The 21,989-nt window shown below is 43.1% G+C and overlaps 1 protein-coding gene across 1 annotated transcript in view; it reads left to right on the forward strand.

The window, feature by feature from the left end:
* Positions 1 to 21,989, forward strand: part of GALNT14 (polypeptide N-acetylgalactosaminyltransferase 14) — a 422,900-nt gene that overhangs the window by 344,432 nt on the left and 56,479 nt on the right. The window contains exons 8-9 of the mRNA XM_075863437.1: positions 5,443 to 5,527; positions 6,135 to 6,238. Coding sequence (XP_075719552.1) covers positions 5,443 to 5,527; positions 6,135 to 6,238 — 189 coding nt within the window. The remainder of the gene's footprint in view (positions 1 to 5,442; positions 5,528 to 6,134; positions 6,239 to 21,989) is intronic.

Here is a 21,989-nt window from a genome sequence, read left to right on the forward strand (position 1 = left end):
AGTAGTTATATACTTGTATATAGGGGGCAGTATTATAGTGGTTATATTCTTGTATATAGGAGCAGTATTATAGTAGTTATATTCTTGTATATAGGGGGCAGTATTATAGTAGTTATATTCTTGTATATAGAGGCAGTATTATAGTAGTTATATTCTTGTATATAGGAGCAGTATTATAGTAGTTATATTCTTGTATATAGGGGGCAGTATTATAGTAGTTATATACTTGTATATAGGGGGCAGTATTATAGTGGTTATATTCTTGTATATAGGAGCAGTATTATAGTAGTTATATTCTTGTATATAGGGGGCAGTATTATAATAGTTATATTCTTGTATATAGGGGCAGTATTATAGTAGTTATATTCTTGTACATAGGAGCAGTATTATAGTAGTTATATTCTTGTATATAGGGGCAGTATTATAGTAGTTATATTCTTGTATATAGGAGGCAGTATTATAGTAGTTATATTCTTGTATATAGGGGGCAGTATTATAGTAGTTATATTCTTGTATACAGGGAGCAGTATTATAGTAGTTATATTCTTGTATATAGGGGCAGTATTATAGTAGTTATATTGGTGGTAGTAGTGTAGTAGTTATATTCTTGTGCATAGGGGGGCAGTATTATAATAGTTATTGTCTTGTTAATGTTGACCATTTGTATCTTTGTGTTTACAATCTCATGCGATATGCTTGTATGTTTTGTATTATTTGACGCTTCGGACCATAGTACCACCTAGTTTTAAAAAAATGGAAATAAGAAAAATATTTGATACTAATTAAATCTTCCCTGGTGGTCTTAGATCTTGATAATAACTGATCATTTAGGAAATATGAGTGGTTCTAGGTAAAGTGGGTGTTAATACCGATTGGTCTAGGCCTAGGGTATATGAGGGGTTAATATTTTATTCCCTGGTGGTTTAATCACCTCCCTAGGCTCCTAGGTGTCCAGTGTCTGACGTGTACCTTGCGTTCAGCTTCCCTACCTCCCATCATACAGGTCTGTGTCAGGCAGGGACCCTGTGATCCTTGTGATCTCTATGTACGATCATTAAGGAAACAGGTGCTCTAGCTCCGCTGGGCCCCCCTAACTGCAGTCTGGAAGGCTTTTCCTTGCCAATATGTGCACCTTATAGCCTAAAAAATACGGTAGTTCTTTTTACTTTTTATTTTTACATCTCCCGCTTCATTTACTTTTGGTAATTTATAGAAAATTTGTGCACCTGGTCTCGGTACGGAGCATTAAATGGAGTCATTGTAGAGAGATTACAGACGAGTCTTACCTTACACTACAGCAGATGTTTCTTTTCCGCAGATCCGGACCCACTCAGGAAAGCTGCGCCTAATGTGGATACAAGCTGCGGGCAGATTACTATGTCCTTTTAATAGCAGAGGGTGACACAGATATGGGGCACCACATTAATGGCCATGGGGCTTCCATTCTATTATATTAATCGTGCAATACAAACGTGTGTGTTTACCAAATGACATATTACATATTCGGGCGCCCCGTCAGAAGGTCATATAGCTTCATCTTCCTCTGCTCCGAGATGTGGTAGAAGGGCTGCGGGCCATAAATCTCCATAATCATTTGCATTTTAGGACAAGGGGGCACTCTATTATTTGCTGCTATATATTACATCTGTTCCAATATCGCTCATGATAGTTCTCAAAGGAAGTGATTAATGATGATACATTTAATGACTCATCAGATGACATCATCAGTCAGGACCAGGATTCATATTTTATGATGTCACAGCATCAATACTATCCATAATATTATATATTTATGAGGCTCGTAAGAATATTCACCAGGTCAAGATTATGAGGACATCTGAACATCAACTTCATGTTCTTGTTGAACTTTTCTTAAATCCCTGACATGGGCACAGACCTGGTCCCCCCTTTTGGTTCTTTAACCTCTCAGGGTAAGTCCACAAGTAGGTTCAATTCTGAAGATTCTCCACCACGGAAAATCTGCAGCGTAATACGGTAGCAGCAGGGTGGATGAGATTGAAACAAATCTCATCCACACGCTGCGTAATAAAAAAAAACGCAGAAAAACGCTCCGAAATTGACCTGCGGTGCGTTTTTTTAAATTCGCCGCATTTTAATTTATGTTGCAGAATCGCTACTTTTCTGTCGCAAGTTTTTTCCATTGAATTCAATAGGGAGGTAAAACCTGCAAGAAATAGATTTTTGCGCCAAAAAGCTCCGATTCCACCGCAAAAATCGCAAAAAGTCAATACTTACCCAGATCTCCCTGCTTCTGCGTATCATCCCATGTGACTGCTGCAGCCAATCACAAGCTACGCTGCGTGAACATACCATTAGGCCAAAGCCACACGTGGCGGAATTCCTCTTGAATTCCGCAGCGGACACTCCGCAGCGTTAATCCGCAGCGGAGCCGTTTCTCCATTGACTTCCAATTTTATTTAGCAGTGTTCGTTTAGACGATGCGTAAAATTCCGCTGCGGAGCATAGGCTGCGGAGCGGAATTTGGTGTCCGCAGCATGCAAGGGATGTTGCGGAGTTGTGGCGGACTGGTTGCGGACTCATGGCGGAAGTTCTCCATTGACTTCAATGGAGATTCTAAGTTCCGCAATGAAGTCCGCAGCTGTCATGCACATGTTATGTGTGCTGCGGATGCGTCTTGCTTTTTTGACATGACATTTCTTCATTCTGGCTGGACCTATGTATTTCTAGGTCTACAGCCAGACTGAGGAAGTCAATGGGGCTCCCGTAATGACGGGAGCGTTGCTAGGAGACGTCTGTAAATAGTCACTGTCCAGGGTGCTGAAAGAGTTAAGCGATCGGCAGTAACTGTTTCTGCACCCGGGACAGTGACTACCGATCTCAATATACAGCAACCTGTAAAAAAATAGAAGTTCATACTTACCGAGAACTCCCTGCTTCTGTCTCCAGTCCGGCTTCCCAGGATGACGTTTCAGTCTAAGTGACGGCTGCAGCCAATCACAGGCCAATCACAGGCTGCAGCGGTCACATGGACTGCCGCGTCATCCTGGGAGGTCGGGCTGGATGCCGAAAGAGGGACGCGTCACCAAGACAACGGCCGGTAAGTATGAATTTCTTTTACTTTCACTAGGGAAAGTGCTGTCCCTTCTCTCTATCCTGCACTGATAGGGAGAAGGGAAGCACTTTCTCCGCAGTCCGCAGCAGCTAGTCCGCATCAATTTACTGCACATTTTGGGCAGATCCGCCGCAGAATCTGCAACGCAGATTCTGTGCGGCATTGATGCGGACAGTTGCGGAGGAAATCCGCCACGTGGGGGCATGCCCTTAAGGTTCGATGGTTTGGATCTTTAGGGCCGAGCCGTTGTAGATGTATGTGAGCAGCTTTTTTGCAGGACAAGTTGTCGTTTTTATTGGCTTTATTTTGGGATACATATAATTTATTGAGTAACTTTTTTTTGTTTTTTTTGGGGAGGAGAATGGGAAGAAACAGCAAATCCGACAGCGTGCAGTATAAATCCTATGTTATCTTTTTTCTATGGGTATCTGGGATTGGGATTATACCATATTTGTATTTTTTTATTGTATAAAATTTTTAATAGTAAAATATGTTTTTCTTTTATTTTATGCACACGACCGTAACATCGCCCGTAATTACGAGCCCATTAGTTTCTATGGCCAACGGACACCTTCCTGTATATTTATGGGAAGGTGTCCGTGACGTAGAAACTTTCGCAAAAAATAGGACATGTTCTACTTTTTTATTTTACGGACCGTGCTCCTATACTTTTTAATGGGAGCATGGCACGTAAATACGGATGGCTGTCCGCGTCCGGCCGTGTCCGTAATTACGGGCACATCCGTGTGCATGGAGCCTTAGGCCCCCTGCACACGACCGCAGATTTCATCCATCCATAAATACTGTCAGTAAATACGGATCCGTAGTATTTTATAGTCATCCGTAAATCATCTGCATATATGGAATGGTGTCCGTAAATACAATCCTTAGTGCATCCGTAATGTATCAATATTTACGGACCCGCAAAAAGAAGGAGAAAACCACAAATGATATGCAACAACCGAAAACCTGGCGTCGCCTAGCAATGCTTCTGTAATTACCTATGGCTACGGGTGCACATCCGTAGGCGTCCATAATTACGAAAGCGCCCATAGACTTATGTGGGGAGTTTGCGCCATAATTACGGACAAAAAAAGGACATGTTCTATCATTTGTACGGCACGGGCACCCATCCGTAAAAATACGAAAAGATGTTCGTAGCCCATAGAAATGAATGGGTCCGTAATTACGGATGAAAAATACAGATGTGTGCATGGGACCGTACACCGATAGCTGACCAAAAGACCCCCAGGTTAGGCCCCAACTGCCAAGGTAACCCATTGGGACCTAGAAGGACGAAGCATCTAGAAGGAGGGAGCGTCTAGAAGGAGGGAGCGTCTAGAAGGAGGGAGCGTCTAGAAGGAGGGAGCGTCTAGAAGGAGGGAGCGTCTAGAAGGAGGGAGCGTCTAGAAGGAGGGAGCGTCTAGAAGGAGGGAGAGTCTAGAAGGAAGGAGCGTCTAGAAGGAGGGAGCGTCTAGAAGGAGGGAGCGTCTAGAAGGAGGGAGCGTCTAGAAGGAGGGAGCATCTAGAAGGAGGGAGCATCTAGAAGGAGGGAACATCTAGAAGGAGGAAGCATCTAGAAGGTTAAATGGTCAGGATTAGAGTTGTCAATCACCATCTTCTGTGCCCCATGTTATCTACTGGATGTAGGGGTACGCCATGGAGCCTTCAGGCAATCCGAGATGTGCATTTGCATCACCATCCGCCCTGGGATCTGCTCTTCCACTAGATTTCAAAACATGACTATGGGGAGATACAGCTGCCCATCCTCCATTGTTTCCTTTGTCTCCTTTCATTACTGGTCCTGCTGTCACAGCTGGTGGTGTTGCCCTTGCCAAGGTGGAAATTGTCAGTGATAATTACCTGTCCACCATTAGTGGCTGTTCATAGAGCCACGTTAAAGGGATTGTCCGGGATTAGAAAAACATGGCTGCTGTACTCCAAAAATAGTGCCACACCTGTCCACAGGTTATATGAGGCGTTGCAGCTTCCACCAATTGACTTCAATGGAGATGAGTTTCAATACCACACACAGCACATGGACAGGTGTGACACCGTTTCTAGAAATAAGCAGTCATGTTTTTTTAATCATAGAAACCCCTTTAGGACTTGTCCAAGTCGACAATCTATTAACTTGCTATAATGCAATTCAATAAATGGTACGATTGATCCAGTCTTTCCACCACTACAATAATGACGGGCTTTACACAACTCTAGCCGACACTTGGCATTGAGCATGTGATATCCAATGCTTCTGCAGTTGCTTGGCCATACTTGTGGTTTATGTCTGTGGGTAAAATGTTGTCCATTATTTAAAGGTTTTTTATTTATATATTTTTTCCAATCAGGCTTTGACTGGAGTTTGCACTTTAAATGGGAGCAGCTCTCCACAGAACAAAAAGCTAAACGATTGGACCCCACAGAACCAATAAAGTGAGTACAAAAAAAAAAAACTCTAGTATTACATCCATGTCCTGGGCCGAGATTACATACAGTGCCATGATTGCATCTAAGGACGGCCAATGATATCCTCAGAACCCCCCCCCCTTCAGTCAGAGCTTTGGTGGGCTCCATGTGGCGATATATAACATGGTCACCCATTCATCTAAATGGGCGCTATGTAATACTACATTTCTCCTGCACAGCCGTCCGCAGCCAACTCAATAAATGATCACCTAATTTTTTCAGCCTGATCTAGAGAAGAGGTGACCTAGTTGGAGCAACCCATTTAAACTGGGCATTTACTTTTTGGAATAGGTAATATGGATGTTGGAGTCAGTAGTAAGTATTGCACCTCCGAATGTCTCTAATTTCTTAGAGAGTTTTTTCTATCGGATTCTTTACAGAGAATACCATACAACTTTTCCGATTTTGGCAGGACAACCCCGCAAACTGGACCACAAAGGGGGTGGAGTTTATGAAAATTTACATAAAGTGGGCGGTCCAGTGGTTTTGTGGGTGTTTCCAGATTTTAGACTCTTATTGTCATTCTCCAAACGCTTCATATTTTATACTTCCAATGGTCATTGTTTGTTCACAGGACGCCTGTCATAGCCGGAGGACTCTTTGTGATAGACAAGTCTTGGTTCAATCACTTGGGGAAGTACGATACAGCCATGGACATCTGGGGAGGAGAGAATTTTGGTAAGTTCTTTGGATTCCTAATGTTACAAAGATTTAGCAGAGATAATTTTTTTGTACATGTTTCTCTGCTATAATATGGAATATATAAAGGGTAGTGTTCAGTACAGCTGTTTGGAAAGAAACTGATTGGAAGGACAGAAGAAAGGAAGCGCATGAACCCAATAACCAAAGGGTCTGTCGTGTGATATCCTTTACAGCCTACAGGTCAGGGTCACATCAGCAGAGATTTAGAAAATAATTTTTACTTTTTGAGATACAGCTGCTTTGTATCCTGTATATAGAGCAGCTATGTCTAGCACTGAGACCTGAATCCGTCAGTCCAGCGGACCTGACGGGTTCAGTGTCAGCGGGTTCTGAGTGTCTCTGACTCGCAGAGACATCTAAGTTATGAACGGAGACACGCAGGACCCGCTGACACTGAACCCGTCAGTGCCGCTGACCTGACGGATACAGGATTCAGCGCTAGATACGGCTGCTCCGTATACAGGACACAAAGCAGCTGTATCTCAAAGAGTAAAAATTATTTTTAAATAAAAAGTAAATATAAAGTTTCACAAAAAACACTGATTTTCCTTTTTATCTATAAAAAATAATAGCTTTCAAAGGTGAACATAGTCTTAGTAGAAAATACATGTAACGTTTTATGTTTCCTTGGAAACGGGACGTTTCTCAGTTCCTCATAGTTTTGTAAATTTTGGGTCTTTGGCCATCATTTCTAATGACATTTGGTAAACAGGAAAATATAAATTCTGTTTGGAACATTTTGTAAGCACCGAAATGTATTTTTGTTAAAGTGTAGCTAAACGTTTGACAAACTTCTGACATGTCACAGTGACACGTCAGAAGTTTGGATTGGTGGGGGTCCGAGCACTGAGATAAATACAGGATATTTTTTTTAGTCTCTTTCATAAAGATCTGCCGAAAATTCAATGTACATGGCGGCAGCCTGACTTTGCTCCTCCGTGAGTTAAGCAGCGCCAGATGTGACTGGCATCTGCTTATCCCCAGCTCTCTATTGCAATAAGCATTCATGCCTGACCAATCAAAATGTGCATGGATGGGAGGTGGGTCAGACGAGAGTGTTTTTGGCAAACAAACATTCAACCAAAAACAATGAAACCTGGTTCTTACATGTGGTCCAGGGTCTATAAAAGTGCACAAAATACAAAAATTGCAAAATTGCAAAATTTAAAAAAAAAATTTTTTTTGTAGGAACAGCACCACTCCTGACCATAGGCTCTGACTGGTATTGCAGCATTAAAGTTATTAAGGCTGATCTGCAATACTAAACACAGCCTCTAAACAAGTTTGGCGCTGTTTCTAGAAAGAAAAAAATCGGACTACTTTTCTTAATATACCTCTACAGAAGGTAAAATAACTGGCAGTTACTTTGTTTTACTGGTTTTGTATCAGTTTTGAGTTAATATTTTGTTGTTATCCATTCATATCCAGAGCTGCTTTCATAATTCTGCTGGTTGCCCTTGGAAACAGACAGCAGTTAAGCTCCACCCTGCTGTCAGACATGTGACCTAACATCTCAACTCTAACAGTGTAACTAGCAGAATTATAAATGCAGCTTTAGATGTGAATGGAGCAGAAAACATCATGTAATTCAGGATCGGTGCGAGATAATAAAAGCAAAGTATTTATAAAGTTGCTGAATATTTTTTGTAGGTCTTAACTGTGGGATGTTGCAAATTGTAGCTGAAAAGAGGAGTTCCCCTTTAAACGGAGGGTGAATTTGCCCTGATGTGGGATCGCTTTGACTGTTCCGCTACGGTGCGGAGCTAATTGTACTTCAAGCACAGTAATCACAGGAGTGAACATGTAAATGGGAAAAATATAATACACAGTTATTCAAATCCCCCATAAAAATGAATTATTAAACCCTCATTTTCCAACCTACAAAATGTCATTAAATAGATGAGTATTTACCTATAGAGATCCCGCAATTTTCACAAGAATAGAAAGTACATAAATCACACTGCAGATGGTACGAAAAGAAGAAATCAATTCAAATGACTTCTTATTTTTGGTTTACATTAATCAATATCCTCCCTGGGGGCCCCGGGGGCCCAGCATGCAAATCTCACTGCTATAGAAAATGATGCAGTCGCAGATTAACTGCAAGTAACAAACCAATTCTAGTAACAGCCTTTACATCGCACATGATACAATCATTAGATGCGGAACTGCCGATTATAATGTGACGAGTGCGGAGAGCTCACTATCATAAAGGGGAACCCTGCTTCACAGCAGCAGGAGAGGAGTGATTCTGTGGGGACCAGTGACCTGGAAGGCAGAGACATGAAGACATAATTGGCAACTCTCCCGAAAAGTCCATGAGACTCCAGGATAAAGGGTGAGACATCCCGGACCCCCGAAGAGCAGGAAGATCTCCCAGGAGCCACGTCCTCTCTAAAGTAAACTCACCTCTCCCTGGCCCTGCGGACGCGCCTGTAAGCAGAGGACTGCAGGAACGGGGAGAGGGGAGTATCTGCACGTCTGGTCGGACGTCTGTGTTACATTAGTGGGTCTGCATTTAGGAGGTCTGGTGTCTAGATTTATTTTGGGGTCCGTATCCATATAGAAAGTTCGGTCTGGGTTCTGTATTACTTCAGGGGGTCTGGTCTGGGGTCTGTATTTATTTAGTTAGTCTGGGGTCTGTATTACTTTAAGAGGTCTGGTCTAGGGTCTATATTTAGGGGGTTTGGTCTGGGATCTGTATTTAGGGGGTCTGGTCTGGGGTTTGTATTACATTTGGGGGGTAGTGGTCTCTATTAGTTTAAGAGATTTGGTCTAGTGTCTGTATTTATTTAGGGGCTCTCGTCTGAAATCTGTATTTGTGGGGTCCGTATTTATTTAGAGGGTCTGTATTTTAGACGTCTGGTGTGGGGGTATGTATTTAAGGGGCCTGGGGTCCGTATTACTTTATGAGGTCTGGTCTTGGTTCTGTATTTCTTTAGGGGTCTGGTCTGGGTTCATTTTGGGGTGTGATGAAGGGGGGGGGGGTCATATGCGCTATTTGTGATTCAAATGGTGTTGGTTGAGGGCGTTTCTTATATTAAAGGGCGTGGCATATGATAAAAAAAAATCTTGTCAAATTTTGCCAAAATTTTCAGAATCTCCCTGTTGTCTCTCCTCGAAACTTGGCAAATAGGCATGACGGTCACACAGATATTGGATTAGATAGTGGAACGAGCAGGGCCCTCAAGAGTACAGAGTATTTCAGGAAAGAGCATACAGTATTTGCCTACTCTTTCGGATTGTCCAGGAGACTAAAAAAAAATGGAAATCTCGCCAGTGGCGTAACTGGGGGGTATGTGCCCCTGGTGCTCCATGCGATGAATAATGCTGAGTGATGTCCTTCCCAATAAAAACTTTTTTTATTAGCGGCACAATTTTTGTGTCAATTTTAAGTTTGCTTTTGCCGAATTTCCTGTTAACCTTCAGCTGGATCCTAATTCTTCCTGGGCTGATGCCTCCTATTCCCATGGCTGTGACTTTGGTGTGAACCTTTTCCTCCGTCCTCTCTTCCATGACGAGCGTTTTTTTATTTCTTTCTGGCATAACAGGTAAGATGCCGATTTTCGTTTGTCACTCCGCAGATAACTCTCTCTCTAATCCTCTCTGCTCCCTCCGTGTTGTGATTAGTGGCAGGTCCTGTTATCTACGTCTCCGCTTCCCATCTCCCTTCTTTACGATCTTCACTAAACTCCATGTCCATAATTCTAAAACTAGGTTGACGTCCTGTCCCAGCTTCTCATATCAAATCTCCCAGTAAGTTTCTCATTTATTTCCGTATTGCTTACAAAGTTCTCTATTTCTCCTTTGATTTTTTTTTTCTTTTTACCATCTTCTCTGTTCTTAGAGGAGTTCTCCGCTTTGGATAATCCTTTTTTTGTTAGAAGAGTCCCTCTAATATAAATAGTACCTGCTAGGAGAAGCCAGAGTAATGTGCAGGTGAACTCAGCAGCAAGGGTACAATTCCCCCACAGTGCCTCCACAGGGAAAATGAAGTATTACAAGGTGCACAAGGAAATGAATAGGCTTGCCATGTAATGCAAGGATGTGATAGGTCCTCCAGAGAGAGAGACATTCTTTGCAGCCGCTCCATGCACCAGCTACCAGTGGAGGTCTACAAAAAGGGGTCCCTGTCTATTGACCTGAACTTCCCTAATGGGATATTTAAAAATCCCAGACATGAAATAATGTTTCAGTGATCACCCCGTTATATGTGACAATTCAGATCTTTTTTAACTTAATTTTTTTTTTAATTCTTTCTCACCCTGGGTGGAGCTTTGTTGTCACATGATACTCTGGATTGACATACTCTACCCATGTCATGTTGAGAGTGGGGTAGACATGGGAGGTGCTTTAGCCTATGGCTCCTCATATACCTGGAGCCGGTCCTGCAGAGAGCTTGTATTCCACCCTCTCCGTTACCCGTGACTTTTCTCTCTAGTAAGAACCCTCAAGTGAATGTCCTACTTATATCTTTATGCTGTTTTTTGGTCCAAAATTCTGTTCTGATTTATTTCTTAATATATTGTTATATCCGTTGGAGCTCTGTTTTTCTGATACAGAGCCCCAAATCCCCTGCATAGACAAAGGGTTAAATAATAATATTCTGACTTCCTGCAGCCACCACTAGAGGGAGCTTACTGCATACTATTATGAGTTCAATGTAGAATCAGTATTCAGTAGGCTCCTCAGCTCCCCCTAGAGGTGGCTGCAGGTAGTCAGAATATTATTATTTAACTACTTTTCTATGCAGGTTATTCGGAGCTCTATATCAGAAAAACAGCTCCGACCGCTATAAAGATATATTAAGAAATTATTCAGCACAGAATATTGAATCCATTAAAATAAAAAACAAATGATATTCAAGCGTGAACATTCTTTTTAACCTCTTCCCATGCCACGACGTACTATGGCGCCGTGGTGCGGGGTGATCGCCCGCTCCGTACGCAGCGGGTGTAAGCTGTGTTTTACAGCTGACACCCGGGACTAACAGCCAGGAACAGCGATCACGATGTTCCTGGCTGTTTAACCCTTTAGATGCTGCGATCAAGCATGATCGCAGCATCTAAGACGTTAGAAACAGGGGGGCACCTCCTTCTGACAGCTCATCACCCCCCTGAAGAGCGATCGGGGGGGGGGCAATGATTAATAGCAGCCCAGTGACCTAATGAAGGCCCCCAGGTCTGCTTTTCTTCATCTCCTGTTAAACCGGTATCACCGTAATCCTATTGACCGGTAGAATAAAGTTAACATTCCATTTTTATCATATGGGGAAAGCCGTAAAAACAAAACCCCTTAAAAATTTAGGAATTGCTATTTTTTTCCTATTCCACCCGACAAATAATTTTTTTCCAGTTTCCCAATAAATTATATGGTACAAAAAATCTTGCGGTGAAACACCACAACCCGCAAAAATACAAGCCCTCCTATGGCTATATCCATGGAAGAATAAAAAAAGTTATGGCTTTTGGATGGTGTGGGGGGAATAAAATTAAAATTAAAAAATTAAAAAAATGTCTGCGTCCTGAAGAAGGCCTGCCCCGGGGATTGTAGCTGATCAATCCTTTGGAGGTACATTGTTAGTCAAAGGACATTGGAGATCTCCAGCCTATTAATTTGACACGGCCTTGATTGAGTTCAACCTAAATGTGGGTTTCCTCTGTAAATGGATGACACTTGCCATATTAAGTAGCCTATTTGTGTATCACATTTTACCAAGGCCTACAGATTTAATGAGATGGATCTGAAGGAAAATTCAATACCCATCTGTATCTGTCTGAGCAATGTGACAAGAGCACAAATACAAATGGAATTACTTAGAAACAGAAGCGTGTCTGGTGTCAGGAGCAGAGGACTTGCATGACTGAGCCAGAACAAGCCGGGACTTTACGAGATGACACTTCCTATTATACAGCACGATCTACGGGCGGACAGTAGCGCTCCGGCTGGTACCAGCGCCGCAGATACATTGTGGGAGCCATAGGTGCCGCTTTATTCTTCCCCAAACTATTTCACTAGATCAATTTAATCTCAGAAACGCATTAATAATGGGAAGATTTGCAAAAGAGGCACGAGTTAATGCTCCGTAAATGCACAGACTTCACAGTTCCGCTATAAAAATGATCATTTAAACAGACCGAAAACACATTTATTTAAGAAAAGAACTGGGAGACTGTTCTTCGGAGAAAATAATTATTTCTAATTGCTCTTCCATGCAAATGTAGTGTACATTTTTTGGGTTGTCACTTTGCATCTTCCTACACATGGGCGTAGCTAAAGGCTCATGGGACCCAGTGTAAAAGTACCTTGTGGCCCCCACCCCACTTCGCTTCATGGCCGAAGAGACAGCATATCTATAGCACTACCATACCTATATCTATAGATAGGATTAAATACAGCTGCTTAGAAGACTGTATCACATATGGTAGGCTTAGATATATGGCCCAGCGGACAGTATCACAAATGGTAGGCTTAGCTACAGGGCCCAGCGGACAGTATCACACATGGTAGTCTTAGATACAGGGCCCAGCGGACAGTATCACACATGGTAGGCTTAGCTACAGGGCCCAGCGGACAGTATCACACATGGCAGGCTTAGAAACAGGGCCCTGCGGACAGTATGACACATGGCAGGCTTAGAAACAGGGCCCATGTCTGATACAGTCTGTTGGGCCCTGTATCTAAGCCTTTCATGTGCTAGGCTTAGATACAGGGCCCAGCAGACAGTATCACACATAGGCCTTATATCTAAGCCTACCACATGGTAGGCTTAGATACAGTACCCCAGCAGGCAGAAATCGTATAATCTTTTAATACCCACCCCCTAGCGCTTTCAGGAACTTGCACAGGCTCTCCTGACTCCCAGAAATTGATGGACGGGGGCAGAGTAAGTGAAGTGGCGGAGTCAGTGACGTTCGTCTAGCCGTGACCTGGGCGAGCGTCACTGACTTTGTCCCCCCCCCCGTCAGCACTTTCTGGGAGACAGGAGAGCCTACCGACTTGATGTTCTGCCCTCCAATCATCCACTGTTGGACCCTTCAGCGGACGTCACATCGACGGGTCTACACAGTGAACAATGCTGTAAGGGTGGCTTAGGGGCAACTGTGACCGCTGCGACCCCTATAGCGACGCCACTGTCCATATAGTATGATAATTCTTCAACTAATTTTGCTTTTTTTTTTTTATTAATCCCAAATGCAATGCCAAGCATGACCACTTGGTGCGCTATTAGAAACAAATCACATCAATATTTCTAGTATGTGTTACATACTGGTCTCATTCTCCTCTTCACATCATGACTCTGCCCCTGTCACAGGCAGCCCGGTCCTAACTGAAATCATCAAATGTTTGGACAAGTCACAGCCCACTCCTCTCCTGAAATACGCTGTGCCGCTGGAGATCCAGCTCTTTCCACTATGTTGCTCTCAGTCTATAACCTACTTATTGTCTCTATTCCCCTCCTCACATCATGACACTGCCGCTATCACATGCAGCCCTGTCCTTACTAACATCATGTTAGGATTCCAATGCAGAGTCTCCTCTATCTAAGTCTAACTATCTAAAATGCTGGCCAGCTCATATGCTAAATCTGTTTTCTAGTTTCTCTTGCCTCTCTGGATTCCTTCCTTGATTACCTAATTGTTCTCACCCTTTTATATCCTATATAAGCCTGGACCTTGCACTTCTTCCTTTCCAGATTATTGAGCTTCCTGCCCATAGTCTATTTCCCTGCTGCCTTTCTACAAACTGTTGCTGCTCATTTCTGTACCGAACCTGGATTTTTTCCTGTCCATGTCTCTGTCTCACGCTACAACCTGTTGCTTCTTATCTGTATACCTAACTTGGACTGTTTCCTAACCACGTCTCCTCCTCGCGTTACAACATGTTGACGCGTCTGAGCATCAAACCTGAATTGTTTCCTGACCACATCTCTGCTTCACACTACAACTTGTTGCCGCATATTTTTGTACCAAACCTGGACTGTTACTTCACTACTCTTGCTATCAGTTCCCTCCTTCTTGATCATTGGACTCCGAATCTGTTACAGACCTTCATAGAATAGTCTGGCTCAATATGGAGTCCGCTAGGACAGGTCCCCCAGAGCGAGAGATCCTCTTTGTAGCCAATCTCCTCTCTGGTCAAGAAATTAAAAACCTGATCAGGGGACTCTTTGTATTAAATCAGAATGCAGAATAGGGTATATGAAAATGTGGTTTTCTAAAGTGGGAAACCCCTTAAAGGGGTTAACAGGGTTTTCAAGAAAAACGCAGAAAATACCTATATGTGTCGGAATAGTCACCAGGTGATGCCACCGTAGCTCAGAAGTTGTTGTTTCTTTTTATTATGTTGCCAAGCACTGTGTAACAAAGTGTTGTTTTTATTTTGCTAGGGCTTGCTGAGGGCGAGATTACCATGTAAATGACTTCAGTACCCATGATTCCTCTCCCCCTCGCAGACAATGCCTATATATATATATATATATATATATATATATAATCTACAGCTGCCTACATGCACCAATATAACAAGGTGTAAGGTAGTGCTGTAAATACTCACTGTCTGCTACTGAGATACTCTTGGTATAAGAGTAAATATGTCTTCTGCCTTTCAATCCCGAACAAATGGAAAATCTCAACAATAAATCAATCTCTAGATCAGTACCTTCAATCTCTAGATCAGTACCTTAAATCTCTAGAACAGTACCTTAAATCTCTAGAACAGTACCTTGAATCTCTAGAACAATACCTTCAATATCTAGAACAATACCTTCAATCTCTAGAGCAGTACCATAAATCTCTAGAACAGTGCCTTCGATCTCTAGAACATTACCTTCAATCTCTAGAACAGTACCATCAATCTCTAGAACAGTACCTTCGATCTCTAGAACAGTACCTTCAATCTCTAGAACAGTACCTTCGATCTCTAGAACTGTACCTTCGATCTCTAGAACTGTACCTTCGATCTCTAGAACAGTACCTTCGATCTCTAGAACAGTACCTTCAATCTCTAGAACAGTACCTTCAATCTCTAGATCAGTACCTTAAATCTCTGGAATAGTACCTCTGATCTCTAGAACAGTACCTTAAATCTCTAGAACAGTACCTTCGATCTCTAGAACCGTACCTTCAATCTCTAGAACAATACCTTCAATCTCTAGAGCAGTACCTTCGATCTCTTGAACTGTAATTTCGATCTCTAGAACAATACCTTCAATCTCTAGAACAGTACCTTCAATCTCTAGAACAGTACCTTCAATCTCTAGAACAGTACCTTCAATCTCTAGAACAGTACCTTCAATCTCTAGAACAATACCTTCGATCTCTAGAGCAGTACCTTCGATCTCTAGAACAGTACCTTCGATCTCTAGAACAGTACCTTCAATCTCTAGAACAGTACCTTCAATCTCTAGAACAGTACCTTCAATCTCTAGAACAGTACCTTCGATCTCTAGAACTGTACCTTCAATCTCTAGAGCAGTACCTTCAATCTCTAGAACAGTACCTTCAATCTCTAGAACAGTACCTTCAATCTCTAGAACAGTACCTTCAATCTCTAGAACTGTACCTTCGATCTCTAGAACAGTACCTTCAATCTCTAGAGCAGTACCTTCAATCTCTAGAACAGTACCTCTGATCTCTAGAACAGTACCTTAAATCTCTAGCACAGTACCTCCAATCTCTAGAACAATACTCTAGCAGAGTACCTTCGATCTCTAGAACAGTACCTTCGATGCTTCATTAGCTACGTATCTTCGGGATGACTACTTGGATTACTTACCCACAGCTGAGTTTGCATATAATAACTCTGAGCATACAGATGTAGCCAAGTTTATCTACAGGATGTGGTTACTCCACCCACGTTCACACTGGGAATATAGACTATATACGAAATAAAGTCTCAAATTTTTTAGAACTTTCAACTAAAAAGAAGCATCTTATATCCGTCTAACGTTTGATCCGGCGGCTGATACGTTATTCTTCTTCTTGTGGGCTAGCTGTCAGCAGCTGTGAGCGGGACAATATATTTTAGAAAGGTGATGGGGTGAACTGTTTCTTTATATAGAACTGGATAAATAAAATATGTCTTGCAGTCGCAGATATTTATACATCCCCTTCCATGATGCTCGGTCTCTGACTAATGAAATAGGCCACTCTCCCTGTCACCGCCGGCAGACATATTGAGAGTGACAAATTGGTTTATATACCAGGCAGAATATATGAAAATCGGAATCGGCTTAATCAGTTTTCCCTTCCTTATTTTTTTTTTTCCCTGGAATTTATTGACTCATCAAGTGAAAGTGTCCTCCTGTGGGATCCCAAAACCTATTATGTATGTGTTATCTGTGCCATGCATCCACGCAGTCAATATTCTGATTGAATTTCGAGCCTCTGGCAAGCGCAGCGCGGATTTTCACCACCTTTGTTTTTCATTTTTCTTTACAGAAGTGCAGAAAGCTTTCCACACCTCCCACACGGCATCTCTTCTATTATATTATCACATTCAAATCAGAAAGTTTCTTGCTCAAGTTACTTTTTTGCAACTCAAAGCAGATCACATCTTTCTGAGCTACCGGTTTCTACAAGACATCATCACTGGTACAATCAGGCCGCAAATAGGAGAACAAAAGACTAAGGCCGTGTTCATACAGGGCAGATACGCTGCGTAAAAGTACACATCGTATCTGCCCTGTGCGCCGCAGGGATTTCCGGCCGAAAAAAACCGCACCAAATTGTGGTGCAGTTTTTCGATTGGAAAGTCGTGCTGTAAAAGACTGCACCTGTAAAAAAAAAAAAACAAAAGTCATGCTTACGTAGCCATGGTGACGCGTTGCTCCATTGACCTGCGGCCTGGCTTCCTGGGATGACGTTTCATCCCATGTGACCGCTGCAGCCTGTGATTTGCTGCAGCAGTCACATACTTCTGGGTAAGTATAATTTATTTTTCTCTGAGTTTGCGGTGGAATCGCTGCGATTCTGCCACAAAAAAATGCAACATCTGCTATTTGTTACAGGATTTACCTCCCTATTGAAACCTGCAATAAATAAGCAGCAATTAAAATCTCATGCCCACGCTGCGGTGCGGGGGGAAAAAAACGCACTAAAGTTGTCTGCTTTTTAGCTTGGCTCTATTGGAAGTTTAAGATCTGCTTCTTCAGATTGGCTACTTTGTAGAAGCACAAGCTCAGCAGGAAGTCAGTGCAGGGAGTCCGTTCAGGGAGTCAGTGCAAGGAGTCAGTGCAGGGAGTTCAGGGAGTCAGTGCAAGGAGTCCGTGCAGGGAGTTCAGGGAGTCCATGCAAGGATTCAGTCAGGGAGTCAGTTCAGGTAGTCAGTGCAAGGAGTCAGTGCATGGAGTTCAGGGACTCAGTTCAGGGAGAGAGTGCAAGGAGTCAGTGCAGGGAGTTCAGGGAGTTGGTGCAGGGAGTCAGTGCAGGGAGTCAGTGCAGGGAGTCAGTGCAGGGAGTCAGTTCACGGAGTTCAGGGAGTTGGTGCAGGGAGTTCAGGGAGTTGGTGCAGGGAGTCAGTGCAGAGAGTCAGTGCAGGGAGTCAGTTCAGGGAGTCAGTGCAGGGAGTTCAAGGAGTCAGTGCAGGGAGTTCAAGGAGTCAGTGCAGGGAGTCAGTGCATGGAGTTCAGGGAGTCAGTGCAGGAAGTCAGTGCAGGGCGTTCAGGGAGTGCAGGGCATCAGTGCAGGGAGTTCAGGGAGTGCAGGGCGTCAGTGCAAGGGCAGAATGACAGTGCAGGGAGTCAGTGCAGGGAGTCAGTGCAGGGAGTCAGTGCAGGGAGTCAGTGCAGGGAGTCAGTTCAGGGAGTCAGTGCAGGGAGTTCAGGGAGTTGGTGCAGGGAGTTCAGGGAGTCAGTGCAGAGAGTCAGTGCAGAGAGTCAGTGCAGGGAGTCAGTGCAGGGAGTCAGTGCAGGGAGTCAGTGCAGGGAGTTTAAGGAGTTTAAGGAGTCAGTGCAGGGAGTCAGTGCATGGAGTTCAGGGAGTCAGTGCAGGAAGTCAGTGCAGGGCGTTCAGGGAGTGCAGGGCATCAGTGCAGGGAGTGCAGGGAGTCAGTGCAAGGGCAGAATGACAGTGCAGGGAGTCAATGCAGGGAGTTCAGGGAGTCAGTGCAGGGAGTCAGTGCAGGGAGTCAGTGCAGGGAGTCAGTGCAGGGAGTCAGTGCATTGAGTTCAGGGAGTGCAGGGCGTCAGTGCAGGGAGTGCAGGGCGTCAGTGCAGGGAGTGCAGGGCGTCAGTGCAGGGAGTTCAGGGAGTCAGTGCAGGAAGTCAGTGCAGGAAGTCAGTGCAGGGAGTTCAGGGAGTGCAGGGAGTCAGTGCAAGGGCAGAATGACAGTGCAGGGATTTCAGGGAGTCAGTGCAGGGAGTTCAGGGACTCAGTGCATGGAGTTCAGGGAGTGCATGGCGTCAGTGCAGGGAGTTCAGGGAGCCAGTGCAGGGAGTCAGTTCAGGAAGTGCAGGGAGTCAGTGCAGGGAGTCAGTGCAGGGAGTGCAGGAAGTGCAGGGAGTCAGTGCAGGGAGTCAGTGCAGGGAGTCAGTGCAGGAAGTCAGTGCAGGGAGTGCAGGGAGTCAGTGCAGGAAGTCAGTGCAGGGAGTTCAGGAAGTGCAGGGAGTCAGTGCAGGGAGTCAGTGCAGGGAGTGCAGGGAGTCAGTGCAAGGGCAGAATGACTATAAACTTCAAGCAACTTATGTGAGTAAAAGAAGATTATAAGAGACTGAACCATATGAACCTCAATAAGGGGGGAGCCTAGTGACCACTTTTTAAGGGGTACTCCGACCAAATACATTTATGGAATATGCACAAGGCAGTTCACGGCGGCCATGCTTGCTTGACTATTTCACAGATTTGAATGTAGAGAACAGTGCACATGAACAGTCACCTCTCCTCATCTTCCGCTGTTATTTGCAGCGTCCACCTTGGACTGCATACGGCGGTCCCCCACCTAACCGACATTTATGAATTTTAGACATAAATGAGTGTCCCTTTAAATGGGGTTTTCCCATAAAGGGGATTTATTACCTATCCAGTGGGTAGGCATTAAATGTATGGTCACCGGGGGCCCCACCAATCACTAGATTGGGGGTCCTGAGTCCAGCGCTTGGCTGTTTCCATCACCCCCATATACTTTGAATAGACCGGCAGCTCTGATGCTCAATCATTGCTCTATTCAAACCCCTCCTCACTGTGGTTATGTGGTGAGGAGGAGCAGGGGATTCGGTATGCCAGTGGGGGTCCCAGTGTTGGCACTTTAAGGCCAGTTCATGACAGCATCCTAACATTTCAAAACGATATATGAGGCCATGCTATTTTTATTGCTATACATTACAGCATTAGTGAACTATCTGCATTATGTTGCCTGGAAATACACGGTTAAAAGGATTGTTCAGGACTTCCAATTGATGGCCTATCCCTAGGGTAAACCTTCGATGTATGATCGATGGTTTACCCTAGGAATAGGCCATTAGAAAACCCGCACCAACCACAATTGTTTCTCGTTCCTCAGCCCCATTTACTTGTAGAGAGAATGTACAGGATTTGAAATAATGTCTGATTTCTTCCAGAAACAGCGCCACTCCTGTCCATGTGTTTGAATTGTAGCTCGGCTATATTGAAATGAACTGCAATACCACACACAGCCTGTAAGCAGGTTTGGAGCTGTTTTTGGAAGAAAATAGCTATGTTTTTCCTGTCCATGTGTTTGAATTGTAGCTCGGCTATATTGAAATGAACTGCAATACCACACACAGCCTGTAAGCAGGTTTGGAGCTGTTTTTGGAAGAAAATAGCTATGTATTCCTAGACAACTCCTTTACTGAGTTGCAGTACCAGGTACGACCACAATAGTGTGCATGGTGCTGTGCTGTGATAAAACAGTACAGTACGAAACTCTAGCGAGTGCCATGGCCCCTTTGTTTTGCTTATTGAGGTGTCTTGAGTGTTGTACATCCCTAATGATCAAACATTGGCGGACAATCTTAGAGAAAGACCATCAATTGAATGTCCAGCATGGCCACTATGATAATAATAATAAAAATATATATATATGTTTTGTGAAATGTGTGTTATGAAATATGTGTGCTTTTTTTGTTTTTTGACTTAACTTCAAAGAATTGTCTCCATTTGATACAATGTACAGTATCAGGACAGGAGTGAGAGTATTTTTATACAATGTATCAGGGCAGGAGTGAGAGTATTTTTATACAATGTATCAGGGCAGGAGTGGGAGTATTTTTATACAATGTATCAGGGCAGGAGTGAGAGTATTTTTATACAATGTATCAGGGCAGGAGTGGGAGTATTTTTATACAATGTATCAGGGCAGGAGTGAGAGTATTTTTGATACAATGTATCAGGGCAGGAGTGAGAGTATTTTTATACAATATATCAGGGCAGGAGTGGGAGTATTTTTATACAATGTACAGTATCAGGACAGGAGTGAGAGTATTTTTATACAATGTATCAGGGCAGGAATGAGAGTATTTTTATACAATGTATCAGGGCAGGAGTGAGAGTATTTTTATACAATGTATCAGGGCAGGAATGAGAGTATTTTTATACAATGTATCAGGGCAAGAGTGAGAGTATTTTTATACAATGTATCAGGGCAGGAATGAGAGTATTTTTATGCAATGTATCAGGGCAGGAGTGAGAGTATTTTTATACAATGTATCAGGGCAGGAGTGAGAGTATTTTTATACAATGTATCAGGGCAGGAATGAGAGTATTTTTTATACAATGTATCAGGGCAAGAGTGAGAGTATTTTTATACAATGTATCAGGGCAAGAGTGAGAATATTTTTATACAATGTATCAGGGCAGGAGTGAGAGTATTTTTATACAATGTATCAGGGCAGGAGTGAGAATATTTTTATACAATGTATCAGGGCAGGAGTGAGAGTATTTTTATACAATGTATCAGGGCAGGAATGAGAGTATTTTTATACAATGTATCAGGGCAGGAGTGGGAGTATTTTTATACAATGTATCAGGGCAGGAGTGGGAGTATTTTTGTACAATGTATCAGTGCAGGAGTGAGAGTATTTTTATGCAATGTATCAGGGCAGGAGTGAGAGTATTTTTGTACAATGTATCAGGGCAGGAGTGGGAGTATTTTTATACAATGTATCAGGGCAGGAGTGAGAGTATTTTTGATACAATGTATCAGGGCAGGAGTGAGTATTTTTATACAATGTATCAGGGCAGGAGTGGGAGTATTTTTATACAATTTATCAGGGCAGGAGTGAGAGTATTTTTATACAATGTATCAGTGCAGGAGTGAGAGTATTTGTATACAATGTATCAGTGCAGGAGTGAGAGTATTTTTGATACAATGTATCAGGGCAGGAGTGAGAGTATTTTTATACAATGTATCAGGGCAGGAGTGAGAGTATTTTTGATACAATGTATCAGGGCAGGAGTGAGAGTATTTTTATACAATGTATCAGGGCAGGAGTGAGAGTATTTTTATACAATGTATCAGTGCAGGAGTGAGAGTATTTTTGATACAATGTATCAGGGCAGGAGTGAGAGTATTTTTATACAATGTATCAGGGCAGGAGTGGGAGTATTTTTATACAATGTATCAGGGCAGGAGTGGGAGTATTTTTATACAATGTATCAGTGCAGGAGTGAGAGTATTTTTATGCAATGTATCAGGGCAGGAGTGAGAGTATTTTTATACAATGTATCAGGGCAGGAGTGGGAGTATTTTTGTACAATGTATCAGTGCA

Source organism: Rhinoderma darwinii, chromosome 4 (assembly GCF_050947455.1).
Source record: "Rhinoderma darwinii isolate aRhiDar2 chromosome 4, aRhiDar2.hap1, whole genome shotgun sequence".
Lineage (NCBI taxonomy): Eukaryota > Metazoa > Chordata > Amphibia > Anura > Rhinodermatidae > Rhinoderma > Rhinoderma darwinii.